The sequence below is a fragment of the Cotesia typhae genome, unplaced genomic scaffold (genome assembly GCF_013202065.1).
Source record: "Cotesia typhae breed Kobodo isofemale line unplaced genomic scaffold, CoteBio_Ctyphae contig_4, whole genome shotgun sequence".
Lineage (NCBI taxonomy): Eukaryota > Metazoa > Arthropoda > Insecta > Hymenoptera > Braconidae > Cotesia > Cotesia typhae.
The window spans coordinates 2137271-2155008 of NW_027423748.1; the positions used below are offsets into that span (position 1 = coordinate 2137271).

The following is a 17738-nucleotide window of genomic DNA, read 5'->3' on the forward strand; positions in this document are numbered from 1 at the left end:
ATTGAAATTGAAATTCTTGGTGTCCATTTAACAACAACAAGAGAAACCTATTGTACTTTTAAATTACACCCTTAAAAACATAAAAAAACTTAACTCTTGAAAATCCACCGCATCGACACTAACAAACATCCAAATAAAGCCAACAATTCGCGATTTTTCAATAATTAAAATTCAAATTTTCATATGACACCGAAAATTTCGATATCAATCCACAAAAAATCGATAAATCGCGGCTTTATGGAGGCGTATCTTGGGGTCTATGGGGTGAATTCTTGAATTTTGATATTTTCATTTATTAAAAAGAGTAAATTGGAAAGTGGAATGAGTTTATGCTCTTTATTTTAAGTGGACACCGAGAATTTCAATTTAAGTCAATTAAAAATCGACAAATAGCGACTGTATGGGGATGTATCTCGGTGTCTGTGGGGTGGATTCTAAAATTTTGATTTATTATTTTATAACAGAGATAACATTAAAAAGTACAATAATTTTCTTTTACTTATTTTGAGTAGACACCGAGAATTTCAATTTAAATCAATAAAAAATCGAACAATTGTGGCATTGTGGGGTTGCCTCTCGGTGTTTATGGGGTGGATTCCAAAATTTTGATTTTTTAATTCATAAAAAGGTTAAACTGGAAAGAAAGATAATTTTCTTTGAGTTATTCCGAGTTATTTTATGTTAAATAATCCCGAAATACTCGGCTTTATTAGGCTGTATCTTAGTGTCTATGGGGTGGTTTTTGTAATTTTTAATTTTTTTCTGATTGTTATGGGTATAGTTAACTATTAGTCCTAGATTTTTATTTGAAATTTTGAGTAGTCGTCGAAAATTTCTATTTTAATTATTGAAATATCGCACAATTTTTGGCTTTATGGGACTGTATCTCCCTGTCTATGGGGTAGTTTTATATTTTTAAAAATTTTCTTCACCTACTGTAGTGTCACTGATTATTTTTATTGCTTTTTTTTTTTTCACTTCAAGTGCACTCTGATCATTTGAATTTCATTATTAAATAATCGCGAATTTTCGGCTTTACGGGGCTGTATCTCCCTGTCTATGGGGTAGTTTTTTAATTTTTTTCAATTTTTTTGGTCTACAGTAGTGTCACTGATTATTTTTATTGCTTTTTTTTTTTCACTTCAAGTGCACTCTGATCATTTGAATTTCATTATTAAATAATCGCGAATTTTCGGCTTTACGGGGCTGTATCTCCCTGTCTATGGGGTAGTTTTTTTTTTTTTCAATTTTTTTGGTCTACAGTAGTGTCACTGATTATTTTTATTGCTTTTTTTTTTAACTTCAAGTGCACACTGATCATTTGAATTTCATTATTAAATAATCACGAATTTTCGGCTTTACGGGGCTGTATCTCCCTGTCTATGGGGTAGTTTTTTAATTTTTTTCAATTTTTTTGGTCTACAGTAGTGTCACTGATTATTTTTATTGCTTTTTCTTTTAACTTCAAGTGCACACTGATCATTTGAATTTCATCATTAAATAATCGCAAATTTTTGGCTTTATGGGGCTGTATCTCAGAGTGTATGGGGTACTTTTATAACTTTTCTTTTTTTTTTTTTTCAATTACAGGGGTATCATTGAATATGACTGTTGGCTTTTTTTTTTTTTCATTTTTCAGTGACACCGAAAATTTGAGTTTTAATTATCAAAAAATCGCACATTTTTTATTTTATGGGGCTGTCTATGGGATGATTTTTCTAATATTAATTTTTTTTTATTTACAGGAGTATCATTGATCATTATTATTGCATGCGGGCATCCCGCTATAACTGAGCAATGATATCACACGTGTGCAAGCGAGCGCGCACTCATTGCCTGTCGCGCTTCCACTCGCTCGCTCTTGCGCCTACCGTTCTGCCGCTAAACCGCGCTCCTCATTGGTCTATTTTCATAAATTTGTAGTAATTTTTCTATGGGTCTGATCGAAAAATGGTAAAGGACTTTTCTATTCAGAATCCAATTTTCTACCACACCCTGTCCGGTGGCTCACGACTTCTGAGACACCCTGTATACTAGCTGATACCCGCCCGCTTCGCTGGGCATACAATAAAATTTTATGGTGTATCCTAAACGAAAAATATAAACAAAATGATTAATTTCAAAAAGATAATGAATATAAATTTTGAATTAGAGAAAAGTGATTGTTTATGATGATCGGTGTTAGCAAGTATTAAATATATGAGAAAAGTATTTTATTATTAATAATCAATCAATCAATCACTGGGTCAGTTAGTCATTAAATCTGTCATTACATAGATTTCCGCATCACCCATGAGGTACTGTGTAGTAAGATACGTTCCCATTATTTTACATGGCGGGTCCCCAGTAGGCCTGAACCATGTAAAAATTACCAACATGAAAATAAATATATATTATATTTTTTTTTTTAATTTTTTAAACCCATTGAGTTATATTTTTTAGTAAATTTCACTTTGATGTTTTTTATTTTTTATATTTTTTATGGCAATTTTTATAAATATTAACGAAATTTTTATTTTTTATCACATTAATTTATTTCTTTCAATTATTACATTTAAGAACATATTATTATCATATGATTACTTATAATAATTGTTAAAAATATATAAAATCTAAAATAATGTACTTACATGTTTAAAACTTCTTTATATACAACATTCTTCGTTCGCTTCTCTGGTTGAATAATGATGAGATTTTCAGAGGAACTTACTCTTGAACACGCTACATAAAATTGACCATGGGAAAAACAGTCACTTTGTAAATCTACACCAGCTAATTTTAAACTCTGCCCTTGAGCTTTATTAATAGTCATCGCGAAGCAAACTCTAACTGGAAACTGCAAACGCTTAAATTTAAAATGATAATCTGATGGAATCAAAGGTATTCTTGGAATGAATACATTTTCTCCCTCATACTTTCCTGTAAAAATGGTCGCTTCAATTAAATTTTTCCGCAGAGTTTTTACCTGTAGTCTGGTGCCATTACACAATTGGGGAGGATTCAAGTTACGCAATAACATTATCGGTGTACCAATCTTTAGATGAAGAATATGAGGTGGTATGCCTGGCGGGTTAAGTGTCTGCAGAAACTCAACAGGATAATGAACAGTTTCCTCTACTTCTATGACTGTATCCACAGACTCATACTTCATATGTTCAGTTGTTTGTTGTTCTATCAGTAAGGTATTAATCCTATCAGCTGATTCATTTATTGGAGTCAGAATAGCTCTTTCTTTTAACCATGATAAACTATCTAATGCACCACGTTGAATATTCGGGTATATTCTATCAATCAAAGTAATCAACTCTCCCACAGTTTCACAAAGGTTACTTGGAATGGTTATTTTTCTTTCTTCTTCTGGGAGATTTCCGTTACATATGTCAATTAATAATTCTGAAAACTCTTTCGCTCTCAAGTCATTTTGAAGACATACCCTCATATTAACTTTCAACCATAGGACTTTTATATTAGGCCATAAAATTGAAGATTTTAGGCAGGCTTTAATTTCATCTGCACGTGTTCCTCGTGGTACAACAGGTGAAGTTTGTCTGAAGTCACCAGCTAAAAGAATAGTCAACCCACCCATAAGTCGATTATTCTCTCTAATGTCTTGAAGTGTCTGATTAAGAGCCTCAACACCTTTCTTGTGGGCCATAGTACACTCATCCCACACTATAATTTTTGTTTCTCTGAGTACATGCGCCATGTCACTTTGCTTTGAGATATTACAAATGGGATTATCGGAATGATTCAAGTTGAGAGGTAGTTTAAAAGCTGAGTGCGCCGTCTTGCCTCCATCAATTAACGTAGCTGCAATCCCTGACGAAGCAACAGAAACAGCAATATTTTTTCTACTCCTAATTTTAGCAAGCAGAAGATTGATCAAGAAAGTTTTCCCAGTTCCACCAGGAGCATCAAGAAAAAACAACTTCCCCGAATTAGAATCAATACTGTTCAAGACTTCATCATAAACTTGTTTCTGATCGTCATTTAATTTCGAAACCCCTACAAAAACTGCTTCGATCAACTGAGAAACATCATAAGCAAATTCATTTATGTACTGACGGTTGTTAATAACGTTGCTTTGCTCTCTTAATAGTTCTGGAAGCCCAAATTCTAACAATGACTTACCTGACGTTGATGTAACAATATATTCAAGAAGGATAAGACACTGGTTGTAAACGATATCAACGATCAGTTCAACATCTCTACTCTCTCTTTCCATTTGTCTTTTGATATCTTCTAACAAACTTTCCCGGTACTTTGTCCATAATTTTATCGGATCTCCCACTTGACAAAAAACCAACATAATCGCGAATAACTCTCTAATTTTATAAGGAGAATAAAAAATAGAAGCTTCCTCTAAAGTACGATCCCAGTTAATATCGTCTTCCAATAATCCAAGTGCTCTGCAAGTTGCTTGAAAAGTCGGATGCTCTACCCCTTCTACAGTTTTTAAATCATTGAATGAAGGAGAATCTCATGTAGGAGAAGGCGTAAATAGTAGCATTCAGCATTACCGGGATGGACAGTATACACTCTACCCAACACATGATCTTTTTTAATTTCTGGAAAACCTGTCACGACTTTTCCTTTTTTCCTCCTAATAAATTCATTGTTTCTCCAAACGTAATAACCTGGAACTTCACTATACAAAAGAGTTCGCGCAAAACCATCTACTTTACAGAGATCGAAAAAACCTATAAGCGTTGTTTTCTTTGAATTCGCGATTTTATTAACAATGTTCTCTTCTGTGAAATAAACTCTTTGACCATTGTCTAGATGAACAGCAAGATGAACAACAGGAGGATATCTCTCATGAATGTGAAAACCGAAAATACGCCAGACTGCTTCAGAACTGCTTATGTATCGTCCTGCTTCATACCTAGAAACCTCATCTAAATTTTCAACGGTAAACGCTGCCTGATCAGAACCCTTATTTGCGTACTTGCAGATGTATTTGATAGATTTAACTGAATTGCAATACCCAACATTGATATGAGCTTTGAAAGTACGTGACAAAACAGGATTAAATGGTACCACCCATCGATTATCAATATCATTTCCATTAATTTTTGTTGCTATTCCACCGTCTTCCGGAGACCGCCTTCGATACTTAGGATATCCATCTTCACCTGTTTGAGTTTCTTTTAAGAAAGGCCTTGGGTATCGTTTAGTGCAAACACCAGCCAGCATGCAAGGTGAATTGAAATTGAAAACTCCACACGGGCCATGAATCATTGTTGATTTAATAATTTCATGAAGTGTTTGATCCTGATCAGGGTCAGGTAATTCAGCTCTTATAACTTCGTCAATAGAGTCAGGTCTTATTTTTTCTTCCAACCAAAGAAGAATATGATGAACATGTGGAAGTCCACGCTTCTGCCATTCCACAGTATACATGTTACACCTTACATTGCCAAAGATACAACCTTTTGTCAGAAGATTCATCATGTGTTTAACTTTCAAACAAAATACCCTCGCAATGATATCGTGTCGATCATAAGATTTTTGTCCTTGTCTCAAAAGATCTTCAATTTCTGACCATTTAGGATTGCAAGTGAATGTAATGAATAAATCTGGACGTCCGAAATGCCGTACGTACGTCATAGCGTCTTGAGTTCGTTCATGCATGTAGCGGGGTCCACCAGTGAACGAAGACGGCAATACAACCATTCTACCAAGTTCTGAAAACTGTCCATCTCTTTTTACCATAGTGTCTTTTAGGTGGATATATTTCTCACTCCTAATTATATCTCTTTTTCGAAAGCCTGATCGACAATAACAACTGCTACTTCATTAGTTTGAGGAACATTGAAACTACCCTTGTGTTGACCTTGCGGTTTTCTATCGGCATTAATTACAACCTTGAACTCTTTTTGGTCTTTAGGAACTGAATCGATAGCGGCCTTGAAATCCAAAATATATTTATTATTTTTATGAAGCGACTTCTGTAGTTAGCTAACTAATTCGGGTTTAACACCAGGAGTAATTCCGCAACGGATTTCACTCTCACGTTTATCATCCCCAAGAAAGTACAACTGAAGAAAAGAAGGATGCTGATGAGGTTCAGCCATAAGGCTACCTATTCTGTGGTACACTTGGCCCTGAATTTTAAATGTTGGCAAATAATTTCCCTCCTTCACTTCTTTTGCTCCAAATGACGTCATCTGAAAACATCCGTTATACTTTCGAATCGTGGAAAGGAAATGTTCTGAAAGCGGGTCTTGATGGATAAGGAGACTGTTCAAAGGTTCAGGGTAGGGCTCAATTGTAGGAAGCTGGACTTTACCACCACTGCAGCACATCCCTGGAGGTTCATCCATCCATTTTAAAGCACGACAATAAATACACGGTAATCGTTTTCCAATGTTTACAACTTTATCATTTCCATAATCGATGTTCGTTTTGTAGTGAAAGCCAGACAAAGTCTTAGATTGCCAAGGTGCTAGTTTAATTTGTAACCATTTTTGGTTGTATTTAACTATAGCTGCCTGATTAACATGTTGGTTTTGAGAAACGTACCTTTTCACAGCTTCTCTATTTACTTCAGGATGACTTTTAGTATATTTCGCAGCAGCTACTCTATTTACTTCAGGATGAAATTTATTATATTTTGAAGCAGCTTGTCTCAATTGTTTATTCCTAATAGCATTTGTAAATCGTTTCTTCATTTTTTTTCCTCTATTTGGTTGAAGGGGTATTACAATATCACTAATAGATTCACTTGAACCTGATAAATTAATTTTAGATATTGATTGAGGCTGTAAAACTTCCACTGACACATTTTCTTTAGGCTGAGATACTGAAAATGATACATTTTTATCATTTTGTTGCACATTATCATCACTATTTAAATTCAAATTTGATAAATTAATGTTAGAAACTAATTGAGGCTGTGAAACTGCCACTGACACATTTTCGTTAGTCTGAGACACTAAGAATGAAACATTTTCTTTACTTCTTTGCACATTATTATCACTACTTACATGAACATTACCACCATGCATTGACTCGACAAAATCAATCAAAGCATCGAAATGACCGTTATTAAAATTTCCCGTAAATCGTAGTCTTTTTATACCCTGTGTCGCTTCTCCAACGGAAGCCATGAGGCAGCCACCTTGATACACTTGAAATTGATAAGGAAATAATTCTGCAGCTGCCATAATTTCGCAAATGGACCCATACGTGTTATGCTTAGACATTTCTATACAGTAAATACCTTGAGTATCATAAGGGGCGCCAGATGGCATTTGTGTGACGCATTGAAATCTTGTCCAATTTTTTGATACATGTTTAATAGGGTGTCCGTTATTTCCCAAATTGGGTTTTATTTTTCAGACGCCCCCAAAACTTTTAGATTTTGACCTAAAAAAAAATATCAGACCCATTTCAGCCCTTAATATTGATATTAACCCGTGCCTAAATCATAATCCTTTTCCCATTTAAATAACATGGGATTTTTGCACTTTTTGCAATTCATTTTTTTTTTATCTGAACAAATATAGCTAAAAATACCACTGGAATTTATTTTGTCGGATATTTTACGCTCTACAAAAAAGGTCTGAATACTTTTTTCGATAAAATCAACCCTGTGAAAGTTATTCAAAGATTAAGTGGCGCTCATAAATAAATTCATCGTTCTACTTTTTTTTTTGCAATAAAATTATAGAATAACTGTAATAAGCAGTATATTAACAAAATTTAAACTAAATTTTGGTCTTTAAATAGTTTCCTTTTATCAAGTTTGTAAATTGAATGCAAATTAACTGAAGAAGCTAATCAAAGTCACGTTTTAAATTTATTGGTTTTGACTCTCAACGTCATCTATGAGGAGCCTGAGAGAACTTCATGTCACATGAGTCTAACCTCTCAGTGAAGTATTTATTATGATTAATTGTTATTGTGAAACTTTAGTGTTCAGTAAAATTTTGAGAAAAAAATGAATAAACCTGTAAATTTGAGGAATCAATTGTTCCTTTTACGAGAACCAGCTGAAACAATCAATGGTAATAAATTACCAACGAACAAACAAGTGTTAAAATTGTTGTTTCATCAAACAAGAGAAAAAAATAAAACACTTTCAGCAAGTTATCAGTTCGTTACAGAAGAAGTTATCAAAATCTGGGATAGCGCAGGAATTCAGGTTCAAGCGACATCAAGATGCGTGAAAAAGTAGAAAAACTGTATAATAATTATAGAAGTGTACAGAAAAATCCAAATCCAAAGGCAGAAGGAGAATTTTCTGCGCATCTTGAAAAATTATTTGACATTGCTCACGGAAATATTCTAGAGATAGCTGATACTAAAACGTTAGAGTTTTTATCAGATCAAAGGACAGACAGAAAATATCATTTACGTATTTGCAAAGAGAATGAAAATGATTGTCAGTCATTAGGTAAGTAAAAGTTGAATGAGAATATTGATTTAGACGCAGTTTAAACAGTAGATGTTAAAATATTTAATCCATTGCAGAAAATCTGACTCAAACGGAAGATAAAATTGTATCTGAAAATGATGATCATATTGATTTGATAACCAACGATGAACATCGTTCGGTTTCAGGTAAATAATAGAAAAACTTTATTGCTTGGACCTGAAAATATCGTTTCTGTTAGGATAAATTCAAGATAATCATTTTCTTATTTTCTCTCCAGATTTGACTTTACCTTCAAGCTCTAAAACTACTAGTGATGAGCCTTTAAGTGGAGAGCAAGCATTAAGCGGTGAGACAACTACATCGACATCTCACCAAAGCTCACTCTCCATATTTGAGGTTGGAGGTCGAGATTACGATCCTAAAATGTGAGAGGAACTATTAATATTTTGACTGAAGATGTAGTTTCTGCTTTAGATAGCTGCAACATCTCTTACAGGAATTCTGTTCGGTTAATATCAGCTATATCAACAGCCCTGGGAGTTAACACTAATACTTTAATTTTGAACAAAACATCATTCAATGAATATCGATCAAAGTTTCGTAAAGAAGCTGCTGAACGAATAAAAAAGAATTTGGTGAGATTGAAGTTGGTCCGGCAGTAGTACATTGGGATGGAAAGTTGATACCCGATGGTTTTTCTTGCAAAAAAGTCGATCGAGTACCAATCATAATTAGAAGTAATAACATCGAAAAAATATTAAGTGTACCAGCCTTACAAGATGGGAAAGGAATAACACAGGCTCGGGCAATTTTTGAAGCGGTTCAAGAATGGGGATTAACTCATAACATTAAAGCAGTTTGTTGTGATACAACGGCTTCAAATTTAGGCTGTCGAAGTGGAGCGGCGATCAATTTGGAGCAAATATTACAAACAGAGCTTTTATATCTACCTTGCAGACATCACATTTACGAACTAGTTTTAAATTGTGTTTTTGTTACGAAAATACCAGGTACTGATGGGCCAAATGTTGCCTTGTTCAAGAATTTTCAGGAAAATTGGAATAATCTTGATCAAACAAAATACAAGAACGGTTTAGTAGGAAATAAAATTCCGCAAAAATTACTCAAAAAGATTGGAGAAACAAATGCTAAAGTTCAAGAGTTCTTATGTTCAATCTTACCTCGTGATGACTACAAGGAGCTTTTGGAATTATGTCAAATTTTCCTTGGAAAAATGGATGCCGAGAAAGTCAAATTTTACAAACCAGGAGCATTTCATCATGCTCGCTGGATGTCTAAGGCGATTTATACTCTAAAAATCTATATATTTCGAGATGTTTATGAATTAGATAAACAATTGCAAAAAAGTTTATTAGATATTTGTTTATTTATAGTGTTTATTTATGTGCCATTCTCGTTTGCGGTACCTCGTGCAGCACTGTCTCCAAATTTAGATTTGCAGTTTCTAAAAGTAGTTTATCAATACAAGACAATCGATAAAAAAATTTCGGAAGCTGTTTTGCATAAATTTAAAAATCATTTATGGTATTTAAATGCTGAAACAGCTGCTCTTGCATTTTTCGATCCAAACTTATCTGTTGATCTTAAAAATAAAATGGTTGTAGCGTTGAAGAGTAGTGAAGATTCAGAATTCGATTCTTTTAAACGGTATATTATTAACACTGACAATGAAGTAAAAAATTTAGAAAAGAAGGATATTGATTTCTTCATTAATTCGAGTTCGCTAAAATTGTTTGATAGATTTAACATCAGTAAAAATTTTTTGGAAACAAATGTTGACACGTGGATTAGTAATGGTGATTATTTGAAAGGACTAGAAATTGTTAATAATTTGCAGGTAGTGAACGATGTCGCTGAAAGAGCTGTTCAATTAACACAAGATTACATTAATAGACTAACCACTCAAGAAGACCAGAAACAATATCTGATTCAAGTTGTAAGTGAATACAGAGCCAAATATCCGTTTGCAACTAAAGAATGTTTGACTAAAAAATTGTAAAAATGATAAAGGCTGATAATTATTCAAATATTATTATTGAAAAGTCATGATAAACTTTATTTTAAACCTTATTTTGATATTTTTCTATTTAATTACCAACCTGTATTCGTTTCATTCAGATATAATTCGAAATGATGGAGAGAATTGATAAAAACGATGAATTTATTTATGAGCGCCACTTAATCTTTGAATACCTTTCACAGGGTTGATTTTATCGAAAAAAGTATTCAGACCTTTTTTGTAGAGCGTAAAATTTCCGACAAAATATATTCCAGTGGTATTTTCAGCTATATTTGTTCAGATAAAAAAAAAATGAATTGCAAAAAGTGCAAAAATCCCATGTTATTTAAATGGGAAAAGGATTATGATTTAGGCACGGGTTAATATCAATATTAAGGGCTGAAATGGGTCTGATATTTTTTTTTAGGTCAAAATCTAAAAGTTTTGGGGGCGTCTGAAAAATAAAACCCAATTGGGGAAATAACGGACACCCTAATGTTTAACAATTTCTTTTCGAATTTCGTCAGCCTTCGATACGTTGCCGTATATCAGTAGGGACAGAGTAGAGAATAAACACGCTCCGTCGCCTATAATCTCGACAATTCGGAAAGGGATATAATACCCACCTATTAAAATATATTCTACGTTCATAATAAAAATTTTTAAAATATTATAAATAAAAATTTTCAATAGAATTGAATCTTATCCTAAATTTAAAAAGTATAAAAATTTTAATCAAAATAAAAAAAATATCGTTAATAAAATATTAATATCAATTTAAAAAAAGCATTAACAAATTAATGGAAATTAAAATTGTCATAAAAACTCACCAACACAACGGGAGTAAATTTAAATTATAAAAAATTAGAGCAATATCAACAAAACTCACCAATAACACAATTGAATTAAATTAAATTATTTATAATTATAACATATGTATTTTTAGATAATTAATTAAAATTTTATATATTTTTTTGTCTATGAAATAATTTTTTTGACAGCTCTGAATTTCTTTATAAATTACATGAATAAATATGTTATTATTCTTTTGTCTAAACGCCAACTTCAATAACGTTATTAAGATTGGTTATCTTATTATTACTTATTAATACCTATTAATCCTATTATTTCTTATCTTAGCGCCATTTTTTTATAAAATATGAATTTTAGTGATCAAGATTATGAAATTAATCACATATTAATTGGAAATATAAACAACAATGTTATTATATTAATTTTACTGAAAATTAACATCGATAAGTTAATGAATAAATTTATTTGTGCTTATAAATATAAAAATGAAAATTTTTAATCTTTATTATTAAGAAATTCATCACAAATTAAGTGGTATTAAGAAATATATTTATTATTATTCATTTTATTAATAATTATCTTAAATCTTCCTTTTTTTATAATAATTTAACGATATTGTTGTGAAATTTTAGAGAAGATACATCAAACACAATTTACCATTTTAATTTTAATCATTAAAATCAGTATAATCATTTAACAATATCAACATTAATATTTATGTTATATTTATCTGTTTTATGATATAATGGAGTTCATCCTTCATGATCATTCCAATACATATTAACTATTTCAGTTATTAATGATTTAGCTATTCTTTCTTAAAAAAAGTATGATTATGAATTCCTACTGTCCCAACAATCAATCGATAAAAATCGATGTATTTGCCTAACATTGTATAGAATAATACTGTTGAATAATAATTGTATAGAATATTTGTATTTAGTAACTTTCTACTTTTATTCTAATCATTCCTCTGAATTTAGTTTACAACCGAATTTGTTATTACAATTTATTCATTTTAACAGTTGTTATAGCAACGGTAACCATTGTAACTGTAACCATGGCAACTGTAACCATGGCAACTTTATCCATTGCAACTTTATCCATTGCAACGGTAACCATGACAACGGTATCCATTTCAACTGTAACCATGGCAACGGTATCCATGACAACGGTAACCATGGCAATGGTAACCATGGCAACGGTTGATTAGCGTGGGTGGTTGCGCTGGGGGAGGGGGGGGTGAGTTCTATAATTGATGGGTGCCACTTGATGGGTTTCTTAGATTGGCGAATCAAAATGACATTTTCTAAAAAAAAAAAAGAGAGAGAGATATAGGGAAGGGGGAAGAAGTCACGGGAGGGAGGGGAAGAATGAGAGGGAGGGGAGGGAGTAGCATACGTGATGGTAGACGAAAAATTCATTATAGCTAGGAATTGCGTTAAATCTGTTCTTAGTGAGCGTCTACATCACGAATGGAGTAAGTATGCTAAATTTCAAGTCAATCGGGCGAATAGTTTCGGAGATCTCGTGATGAGTGAGTGAGTGGTATTTCGCTTATATATATATATATATATATATATATATATATATATATATATATATATATATATATATATATATATATATATATATATATATATATATATATATATATTAGGGTGATTCAAAAAAAAAAAAGAATATTTTTTTTTCGTTTGGTACTCTGAAAAATAGGTTCCTAGACACCTCTAAGAAAGTTTCTCCAAGCATGAGTTCTTAATTGTAACGGGAAGGTCCTCCTTCTTACAGTTTTCTATTTTTTCTTATTATCAGAAAAATTTATATCTCGCTTCCAACTACTTGAAAAAATATCTTGTTCCTTAGATTTTGTAGGAAATTGAATGCTCTACAAAAAGGTTTCTTACGATTTTTTTCGTAAACCCAACCGTTTAAAAGATATTAACGGTTAAAGTTTGATTATTTTTGGGAAAATTTTTTATTTCTTATGAATTTTATAACTCAATGAAAAAAAATCATTATGAATGATGAAACTCATAGTTTTGTAGGAAATTTACTGCTCTATAAAAATGATCTCTTATGATTTTTCGATCAAGTTGAGTGTTTACGAGATATTCATCGTCAATCATCAATGCATATCAATTTTTCTAGTTTTTGATCAATAATTCGAAAAATTTCAATTTATTCTGTGAGTTTCAAGGAAATTTAGACAAATTTGAGTTTCTATGAATAGAAATATGTTATGAACTATTTTTTTAATTAGTTTTTTTAGTCTTGGACATGTTTGATTACATTAAAACAAAAAATTAGTGCATTTTTTTAAATATATAATTCAATTTAGTGTGTTTCACATGTGTTTCACTTTTTTATCGAAGAATTTATTTATTTAATTATCAACTGCCATATAATTTTCAATATTTTCAACATAACGGTACACTTTTACTGTAAATAATTTCCTCTATTGCAGTTTGGGTAGTTTTTTCGATGTTCTTTGATAATTTGCAATAAGTATTGGAATTGCTCTTCATTTTTGTCAAGCATTGATTATACTCACTAACTAATGCAACAGCTCGTTCTGCTGAATCATTAACAACTTTCAATTGGTTAAAGTATTCTTTATTTTCAATGTAACTGTCATTAGTAGGCCACGATTCAATATCTTTATCAAGGAAGTCATATGGTAAATCAAAGATTTTAAAGAGATTTAAAGACTTTTTAGAAACAAAGTCACTCAGACTTTTTGCGTTAATGAATTCAAATCGTTTTTATCAATTATAAATTTTTAGCTTTAGAATCTGTACCGTTACGAGTATTAACAGCTCCAACAATATTTTTTTACTTCCAATGAAACGGTATCGTCAAATAATGATAAAATGTCAAGTTCATCACTTAAATACCATAAATGCAAAATCATTTTTTCACAAGTTGCTGAAGAAATCAATGAATTGATATTTTTGTACTCGAATAAATTTTTCAAAAACTGCAAGTCATGATTAGCAGCAGTTGTTGCAGAAGTTGATGAAAACCAAGCTTTTAAATACAGTGTAACTATAAATATACAAATTTGCCGAAGACCGTCCAATTCTTTATTAGAAAGTTTAAATTCATTTCTGAATAGAAACATTTTTAAACTGTAAATTGCCTTCGCCATCCACCTAGCATGATGAATTGCACCAGGACGTTTGAAAAAAATTTCTTCTTGAGGCATTTCTCCAAGGAAAATCAACGACAATTCCAACAATTCTTTATAGTCATCTCGGGGTTGTAGTAACTATCAAAAACAATTAAAAATTTGTCAGAAACAAGAAAATTTTTTTTCTTAAAATCGCAGTTAAATCATACCTGTAAGGATTGTGCAATTAAATTAGATATTTCATTTTTTTTATCCAAAATGATATCAGCAACAACAGTATCTTCAATTCCAGATTTATAATTAGTTTTATTTATTTCATCCCATGATTTTTTAAATCTTCCGAACATTGGTACGTTTGGCCCAGATGACACAGGCCAATATACTTTAAATGCACTTCTCAATATGATCTCAAAAATGTGGTGACGACATGGTAACCAGATTAACTCTCTTCCCAAAGTCTTTTCAATTGCCTTACATGTACCGTTATGAATTCATGTATAAAGAAAATAGATAACTATCGTTAAATTTAATATTTTCAACAAATTGTAGATTATATTTAAAATCCAAATGAGTAAATAATTCTCAATAATTTCAAAAGTGAAATTCAGTAAGCAATAAAAATTAAACTAGAACGTTAATAATTAAATATTTTTAGATTAAATTATCATTGATAAGTTACCTGTATTAACTGCCGTCGTGTCAAAACACATCGCCTTAACATAATTAGTAATAACCCATTCACTCAATGTCGATAAAATGGCTGATGTTTGATTTCCTGCCGTCCCAGAATTCATTTTTGGAACCCCAAGTAATTGTTCGGTACCAAATGCAGTTAAAATAACTGGTAGCCGTTCCACAGATTTTGATCCAACAAGGTCATTCAGCATTTTTCCGTCCCAATGCACAACGTATTTATCGTGTGTCTTAAAGTTGTCATTAAGTCCTTTAGCAATGTCTTCTCTTTGAAGGATACGAGCTCGTTGAATTGAACTATAACTGAGCGTTGTATCTTCAATTTTAATACCTACTGCTAGTAAAACCGGAGCAATAATAAACATCGCATTTCTACTGCTGACATTAGCTCGGTCGAGTCCAAAAATGACTTCAGGAGTTAAGACATCAAGTTTTGCTCGTTTTGTCGGAATTGGAGGTTCATACTCTGAATCAGATCCAAAATTTGTAACTCCACTTAATGTATACGTAGAGAACGACTCTGATTTTTCACTTGGAACAATCGCATGACTGGTAGACGGTTGATCTAAGTCTGGAATAAGATCTGTTTTATAAATTAAACGAAGAAAATGTATAGAATTTATTCATTTTGATGACAAATAATTAAGAAAGGACTCCAAAAATTGTCTAGTCAAATGTCATCTAGTCATCTATGAAAAGTTACACTACTACCTGACTTTATAATAATTAAATATCTCAGATACTTACTACTCTCATCTATTCCCATCATAGTTGTGGTTAAGTTTGATACAGGTACATTATTAGAAAGAATCTCTTTATGGGTACCGAATTTTTGATCCAAATACAACTTTCTAATATTATCATCAAGCACTTTTAAGGATTTTTCGCTCACAATGTCGAATAATTGTTCAAGATCAGTCTGAAATTTCATTTCCTTTTGGTTTTGCGCTGAATTCTTTTTATCGAAATTTTTTTGTAATTTTAACCATTGACTGTGATAGCGAAGAAATTTTTGACTGCATTAGGAGCTCCACTAGTTGGAATCTGATTTTTTCTCCACAGTTCAATAACTTGGTCAACTGAATTTTTAGCACTTTGTTTGATTGAATACTTTAAAATTTTAAGTTGGTAGAAAAACACACGCATAACCTCTTTCACTTTTGGTAACTTACGTTCCGAAATTCTTTGTAGAGGTATTCCGATAAAACGTATTTCTTTATTCATTGTAGGTTAATTGATGATAAATAAATTTATGTGATGATTATAAGACTTATTTAAAATGAATTATTTTATTACGTATTCAAGATGATCAGTTTTAGGAACACTGAAAATACGATATTAAATGGGTAGATACTGAAGATAGTTGAGAGTAAAAAACATAGATGGCGTTAGTTTCAGAAGACAAACAGAAGAAGAAATGGAATTCAAAACAAAAATCCCCTCGAACGAAAATTTTATGTATATTTTGTGAAAAACAATTTAAAAATACGCACTGAACAAATTTCATAATAATAAATGACAACGCGATTAAGATTTTAAATTATTAAAGATAAAATTTAAAAAAATATTATTAGAATAAAAACTTTCAAATGAATTTTTGAACAGAAAACATCTATAGGAGTTGCTTTTATAATAAAAACTCAAATTTGTCTAAATTTCCTTGAAACTCACAGAATAAATTGAAATTTTTCGAATTATTGATCAAAAACTAGAAAAATTGATATGCATTGATGTTTGACGATGAATATCTCGTAAACGCTCAACTTGATCGAAAAATCATAAGAGACCATTTTTATAGAGCAGTAAATTTCCTACAAAACTATGAGTTTCATCATTCATAATGATTTTTTTCATTGAGTTATAAAATTCATAAGAAATAAAAAATTTTCCCAAAAATAATCAAACTTTAACCGTTAATATCTTTTAAACGGTTGGGTTTACGAAAAATCGTAAGAGACCTTTTTTGTAGAGCATTCAATTTCCTACAAAATCTAAGGAACAAGATATTTTTTCAAGTAGTTGGAAGCGAGATATAAATTTTTCTATCTGATAATAAGAAAAAATAGAAAACTGTAAGAAGGAGGACCTTCCCGTTACAATTAAGAACTCATGCTTGGAGAGGCTTTCTTAAAGGTGTCTAGGAACCTATTTTTCAGAGTACCAAACGAAAAAATAAAAATATTCTTTTTTTTTTGAATCACCTAATATATATATATATATATATATATATATATATATATATATATATATATATATATATATATATATATATATATATATATTGAAACGGAAAGCATTTCTTTTGAAAAACCCAGTCGTCCTCTTTGGTCACCCCTTAATTTATTTAGGGCGCCACTGGATTTTTAGACACAGTATCCAGAAACTGGACCAGAGCATGGAGTAAGTTCTTCACGGTCGTGAGAGATTGCTGAGAAGAAAACAGAAATCACCAAAGAAATTCATTTTTCAAGAAATTTTATTTAACCCACCCCATTACAATGATATTCCCCTTACAATTAATTAACACTTAATCCTAAGTCCTATTCCCGTTTATAAGACGGTTTCCTAATTTCGAGAAGACATCTCAAAGTTAACTGAACTTCGAATACCAAGATGGATTAATCTGCAATCCAATTTTTATTCGGTACAACTCCACGGATTCTCCGACGCATCTCAGCTAGCAATGGCTGCTGTTG

The 17738-nt window shown here is 31.4% G+C and overlaps 2 protein-coding genes across 15 annotated transcripts in view; both read right to left on the bottom strand.

Annotated features, from left to right (window-relative positions):
- Mp (collagen XV/XVIII-type protein multiplexin) overlaps positions 1 to 17738 on the bottom strand; it is a 622917-nt gene that overhangs the window by 48512 nt on the left and 556667 nt on the right. The gene's annotated exons all lie outside the window — the stretch shown is intronic.
- LOC141527226 (uncharacterized) lies at positions 14914 to 17153 on the bottom strand. Its single transcript, XM_074242584.1, has 2 exons — positions 15790 to 17153; positions 14914 to 15613 (listed from the first exon to the last, which is right to left on the bottom strand). The coding sequence occupies exons 1-2, from the start codon at positions 15971 to 15973 to the stop codon at positions 15006 to 15008; spliced, it is 792 nt and encodes a 263-aa protein (XP_074098685.1). The 5' UTR covers positions 15974 to 17153; the 3' UTR covers positions 14914 to 15005.